The sequence below is a fragment of the Austrofundulus limnaeus genome, unplaced genomic scaffold (genome assembly GCF_001266775.1).
Source record: "Austrofundulus limnaeus strain Quisiro unplaced genomic scaffold, Austrofundulus_limnaeus-1.0 Scaffold1346, whole genome shotgun sequence".
NCBI classification, from domain to species: domain Eukaryota; kingdom Metazoa; phylum Chordata; class Actinopteri; order Cyprinodontiformes; family Rivulidae; genus Austrofundulus; species Austrofundulus limnaeus.
Genome location: NW_013953748.1, coordinates 52,140 through 58,046, shown reverse-complemented (window position 1 = coordinate 58,046; position 5,907 = coordinate 52,140). Strand labels below are relative to the sequence as shown.

The window sequence follows — 5,907 nt, the reverse complement described above, 5'->3', positions numbered from 1 at the left end:
CTTCACCAAACATAATCTAATCCCAACCTAACCTAACCTTAACTTCACCAAACATAATCTAATCCAAACTAACCTAACCTTAACTTCATCAAACATAATCTAATCCCAACCTAACCTAACTTTAACTTCACCAAACATAATCTAATCCCAAACTAACCTAACCTTAACTTCATCAAACATAACCCAACATACCCCTAACCAAACCTAATGTAATCCAACCTAACTTTAACTAAACCTTAACCTCACTGAACCTAATCTAATCCAGCCTAACGTTAACTAAACACTGAACCTAATCTAATCCAGCCTAACGTTAACTAAACACTGAACCTAATCTAATCCAGCCTAACGTTAACTAAACACTGAACCTAATCTAATCCAGCCTAACGTTAATGTAACATAACCTGTACAGATGTGTAAACTAAAGGTGTTTGAGTGAGGGGACAGGATGTTGGGACAGCTCTGTTCCTCCTGATACCAACAACAAACCGTTTCTAAGGTCTTTTCTAAGAGCTCAATAAAGGAGGTCTTTTCACTGAATGATGGAGACCCACCAGCCTGGTTCTGTCAGAACCAGCCTGGTTCTGACAGAACCAGGCTGGTTCGGTCTGACGGAACCAGCCTGGTTGCTATGTGACAAACAGGCTCGGTCCAAAACTAAAGCTCTWCAGTTTCCTGCAACTTCCAGATGGACTCGACTTCAGTTTCTACAGTTTAGTGTGCTGAACGTGTCTGAAAGAGAATAAATCAGTTTATTACTGTAGTGGTGAGTTTGTAACAACATCTTTAACCTCTGCACATTCACACTGCTACAGAAAAACTATCTGACTGTTGTAGCCAAGGCACACTACTTCCTGTTCACCCTGAACACACACACACACACACACACACACACACACACAGGTTAGCAGCTGAACTGGAGAGAGGAGAAAGCAGCAACAGGTGTTGGAGCTAAATCTGCTCTGTGACAGGACTTTATCTGGGTTATTATGGGATGCTGCCTTAATGAAGGAAACATTTGTAACCATCATGTTTGACTGTTCATCAGTTTAGCTGCTGGGCTGTGTGCAGAGAGCAAACACACGATGAGACAACAGAGACACACGGTCTSATTTACAGACGGGACAAAGTCCAACAACATTTACATGCAGAGCCTGTAGAACCGGATTTATGACCACAGAAACCTTCAGTAATAATCATCTTCTACAATCCAAAAACAGCAATAAAACTAATAATCCATCAATTATTAATTAAAGCAGCAGAAACACAAAACATCCATCATTAATCAGGCTCCAGGATTAACACTAATTCATCAGTTTATAACTTTAACTGCAAAACAAAACAAAATATTTACCTTTTTGTAGTATTCTCGGTACTGGACGGGTTCTGCTGGTCCGGATAAATGTTCGAAGGAGCAGCTGGAGCTCTCAGGCCGAACGTCCAACGCCTCCTTCCTGCTTCTTCAGCCGAACCTGTGGATAGCAGCTAGGCTAGCCTGTTAGCAGCTAGGCTAACCTGTTAGCATTAGCTCCGACAACAAACAGGCGGACAGACCGGAAGTCAGGCGGTTCACTCCTCGGTTCTGTTCTATAAAATGGACCCGAACGCGTCTCTGTGTTCACGAACTGCAACGAACTGTTCTCTCTGTTCACGGTAACGACGTTGAGCTATTTAACTATTTAACCATCGACCGAACGCGGACGAACGCTATCGGGACGGGAGCGTGAAACCACGCGAGACTTTGAGCGAGAAGGAGCGCGCGGCGCGGGAACGTGAGCAGAATAAAGTGGGTCAAAGAGACGGAAGCGTGTTAATGTTACAACAACATAATAATAGTGTCATCAGTACGGTTCTGTTACGGGTTTGTTTTTTATAAACTGTTCCGGTTCTGTTTGGTTCTGATCCAGCTCAGACTGGATCCCTGAATGTTGTTGTTTCTGTTTATAAAGTTTTCATGATGTTTTTCCTGAACATCTTTAGTTTTCAGTGATTTTCTCACACATTTAGCAGCAGAAACAGAATTTATGGTTCTTAATTTAACCGGGTCACTGTCTTTTTATTTAACTGTTTATTTTTATTTTTAGATGATTATTTTATTTTAACAATATTAAACTTTAATTACTAATGATTAAAAATCACAGATTTGTTACAGTTAATAGTCTGTTCAGATTGTTTTGCACTGAAAACAGGAAAATTCTGATTCCTGTCAGATAGTTTCTAAAACAAAACAAATCTTTTTATTTTTGCACAATTCTTTATATTTTTATTATAGTAGTATCATTGCTAGTTAGTGTTAATTTATTTTTTGTGTAATGTCTATAGTTTGTAAACTAGTGTGTGAACCTCTGTACAGATGCTGCTGTGACACTGAATTTCCCCTCAGTGGGCCAAAAGCTTTTTCTATTCTATTCTATTCTTTTCTATTTCTATTCTATTCTTTGAGTCATAAAGTTGCTGTTTTAAAACTTGTTTTGTTTTTCTGTGTGTGACTGTTTTGATGGTTGATGGTCGGTCCTTGTCCCTCCACAGAGACATTCAGTCCATTTCTGTCCTCGAGACRATCTGCAGAACTCAAATTTAGAAACAATCAACCAAATGTAACTGTTACAGAGAAAAACTCTGGTTCTATAATAAAAGCGACGAGTCGTTTATTTTAGGGACGTTTGTAGACGTGGACCTGCTGAGGTCGGGTTCAGGGGTCTGGAGGGAACCCCAGGTCATGTTCTGATGCAGAGATCTGAGGTCCACATGAACGGGACATGTTGCAGCTCCACCCTGGTCTTCCTCAGAGTCTTCCTCCTCTTCAGACACGAAGCTGAGCTGCAGGTTAATCCAGTCAGAGCTCAGATAACACACACCACATTCTGTCCTGCTGATGACAATAAAACTCTTATTAGATGGAGTCAAACTGGTCTGGTATATTTCCTGAAAAACAAGCCTGATTCACAGGAAATAATTTCCATAAAACTTCAGAGTTAACTTTGAGTTTTCCCTCAGCTCAGTGGTGAAATGTTTACTCAGAGGAGCCAGCTTCAGCTGAATAAATAAAGTTTATTTGCTCTGGATTTGTTGGTTTTAGAGACAGAAGTGAAGGTATCAGGTTGTATCTGACAAGAGTTCTGATCAGGACGGGATCAGGACTTTTAGACTGGATCAGGACTTCTGGACCGGATCAGGAGTTCTGATCAGGACGGGATCAGGAGGTTTATTAAGTGCAGATGGAGTTGTGTCTCAGTGCTGCCACCTGCTGGAGGTGAAGGTAAATGTTGATGACGTCACCCTTCAGTAGCTCTTGAACCTCGTGTTTTCACATTATAACTTTAATAATAAACGTGTTTCAATCCAGCTGAGCAGTTTAAGGAAGTAAAGAAATGTGTTTTGGACAGACGTCTACCCAGAATGCACTGCAGCGAGCACGATGCTGGAGGCTTGATGGTTTCACAAAGCTTTATTAGACAGAAGTCCTGCAACAGGAGGCCGAGGCAGCTGCTCTTTTTACATTTACATCCAGCTACTCTGCCAGCGTTAAATAACTCAACAATTCAAGACAAAAGCAGCAAAACACACAAACACACAACTGAAAGTAACATCAGAACAAGAACAAGAAGAACCACTGTCAAACATGGAGCTGACCCAGGGTCAGAGTGTTTTAAACTTCCTGCAGTCAGTCATCTCTAAGGTGCATCGTCCAACCTGCAGGAGACATGTGAGTGAAACCAGAGCCGTGCTGCACCCAAACAAAACTCTGAGTTCACTTCCTCCTCTTCCTCCTCCTCCTCCTCCTCTGTGGAGCTGCAGTCCAACCCTGGGCAGTTTGGCACCATGTCCCCCACGCTGCCGGGATTGTGGGGCGTAAATCTCAAAGCTCCAGAGACGAGACGAGGCAGTGTCGTCATGACGACTCACAGGACCTCTGCAGAAAAACCATAAAAAACATGAAGTCTTCCTCCACAGGAGCTGCAGACACATTAAAGCTTTTATTAATTAATTAATTAATTAATTAATTAATTAATTAATTAATTAATTGTTGAATCTTCTTCAGGCAAGATTAAAACATAAAGTTATTGAAAAAGTTCTCTACGTTACTCTTCATGAACACAAAAAGGAATCAAACAGATCAAGTTTTAAAAACTACAACAGGCAGAAGCACTGAGCAAGATGGCCGCCCACCTCCAAATTACAGGTGCAGATGCAAACTACAGGTGTGTGTGTTGTGTTTTGATGACCTTTGACCCTGCTGTGTTTCTGTACCTGCGACATGTTGAGGCTTCAAAGCACCCGTCTTCATCAGGAAAGGCTCCGCCCCCTCGAAGGTCAGCAGGGGCTGTCCGTCACCGCTGGCTGAGACGCCGTTCTGGATGCCGTTTATGACCACAGGGCCACTTTGTGAGGGGCCAGGAACCACTGCAGGGGGGCCCTGCTGGGGCCCGGGAACTGCAGAGACACCAGGGGACATTTTAGAAACCGTCTGGAGGCATAATGAGACGTAAACTACTTCCTGTTCATCAGGAACACCTGAGCTGCTTTCTGTTGGCCAGGTTCAAGAGTTTATTAAAACAGTTTTAATATTTAGTTTTTTAATAAGAAGTTTGAGTTGAACAGGAAGGATGATTGTGTGAGAGCTGCTGAGGAAACCTCACCCTGACTGAGCTCAGAGCCGTTGACCTGCGGAGACGCTCTGACCTCCTTCTACGATCCAGAAGACAAAGACAGGTTAGGCTCAGACACGTCTTCAGACCAGTTCCTGTCAACCACACCAACCTTTTCTCCTGCGTCGCTCCTCCGAGTCCTCTTCATGATCTCCTCCAGGCGCTGAGGGGATCAGATCAGAAGGTCAGCTGCTGACGTTCTGAGCTTCACTCTGAAGTCTCAAAGCGTGCTCACCTTCTTACGCTCCAGACGCTCCTGCTCCTCCTTCTGGAAGTGTTTCTCCCGCTCCACGCGCTGACGCTCCGCCTCCTCGCGAGCTCTGGCTTCGGCTTCCTCCCTCTGAGAGAGGAGAGAGGAGAGGAAGAGGACTGTCTGCAGGGTTCACGCTCTGGACCGGACCGAGGATCGGACCAGGGCTGGGACCTCTGCTTCTAWGGTGCAGCATGAGGGCCAAAATTCAGAGTATTGTGCAAACAGGAGGTGCTACATCCATGTAGCAGGAGGCTTTTTCTGCTCCTAACCAGCTCCTGCATGCTTTAGCATCAGAGGCCTCTCCAGTGCTAACACCAGCTCATCCATGCTAGTTTCTAGCCTCTCTGATGCTAACACAAATGAATATTCTCCTCCTCATGGGAGGGTCAGGCTTAGAGGAAACCTAGCTCCTGCTGCTCCTGCAGGAGTCAGAGTAAACCCACCCTGTAGCTCCTGGTCCAGACTCACCTGCCTCTGCAGCCTCTGGTTCTCCTCCTGCTCAGCTTTCTCCTCCTCAAGTCGCTGAGCTTCGTCTCTCAGACGCTGCTGCTCCGCCATGAACCGCGCCTCCTCCTCCCGCCGCTTCCTCTCCTCCGTCTCACGGGCCATGGCCTCCTCCCGGAGGACCCTGAAAGAATTCAGATCTGTGGTCAACTCTGAGGTTCTGTGAAGTCCTGCTTCACCTCCTCACCTGTCTGTCTTACCTGTTACGATGCTCCTGCTCCACACGCTCCTGCTCCTCCTTCTCCCGCTGCTCCCTGGCTTGTCTTCGTTTCTCCGCCAGGACACGAGACGCCTCCTCTGGGTTGTTGGTGCCAGCAGACGGTTTGCTGGTTGGAGCACCTGAGGAGGAGGCTGCAGGAGGAGCAGTGATGGAGGTGGCTGCAGGAGGAGCAGTGATGGAGGTGGCTGCAGGAGGAGCAGTGATGGAGGAGGCTGTAGGAGGAGCAGTGACGGAGACGGCTGCAGGAGGAGCAGTGATGGAGGTGGCTGCAGGAGGAGCAGTGA

At 45.6% G+C, this 5,907-nt stretch overlaps 2 protein-coding genes across 2 annotated transcripts in view; both read right to left on the bottom strand.

Moving 5' to 3' along the window:
- Positions 1-1,726, bottom strand: part of thrap3b (thyroid hormone receptor associated protein 3b) — a gene marked incomplete at its 3' end in the record, with an annotated part of 17,460 nt that extends 15,734 nt beyond the window's left edge. The window contains 1 exon segment of the mRNA XM_014031911.1: positions 1,352-1,726.
- Positions 1,727-3,430: 1,704 nt separating this feature from the next.
- Positions 3,431-5,907, bottom strand: part of LOC106535042 (MAP7 domain-containing protein 1) — a 4,141-nt gene continuing 1,664 nt past the window's right edge. Inside the window, exons 5-11 of the mRNA XM_014031910.1 lie at positions 5,604-5,907; positions 5,368-5,527; positions 4,882-4,986; positions 4,759-4,809; positions 4,638-4,686; positions 4,249-4,431; positions 3,431-3,910 (exon numbers count right to left, since the gene is read on the bottom strand). Coding sequence (XP_013887364.1) covers positions 3,900-3,910; positions 4,249-4,431; positions 4,638-4,686; positions 4,759-4,809; positions 4,882-4,986; positions 5,368-5,527; positions 5,604-5,907 — 863 coding nt within the window. The 3' untranslated portion in view covers positions 3,431-3,899. The remainder of the gene's footprint in view (positions 3,911-4,248; positions 4,432-4,637; positions 4,687-4,758; positions 4,810-4,881; positions 4,987-5,367; positions 5,528-5,603) is intronic.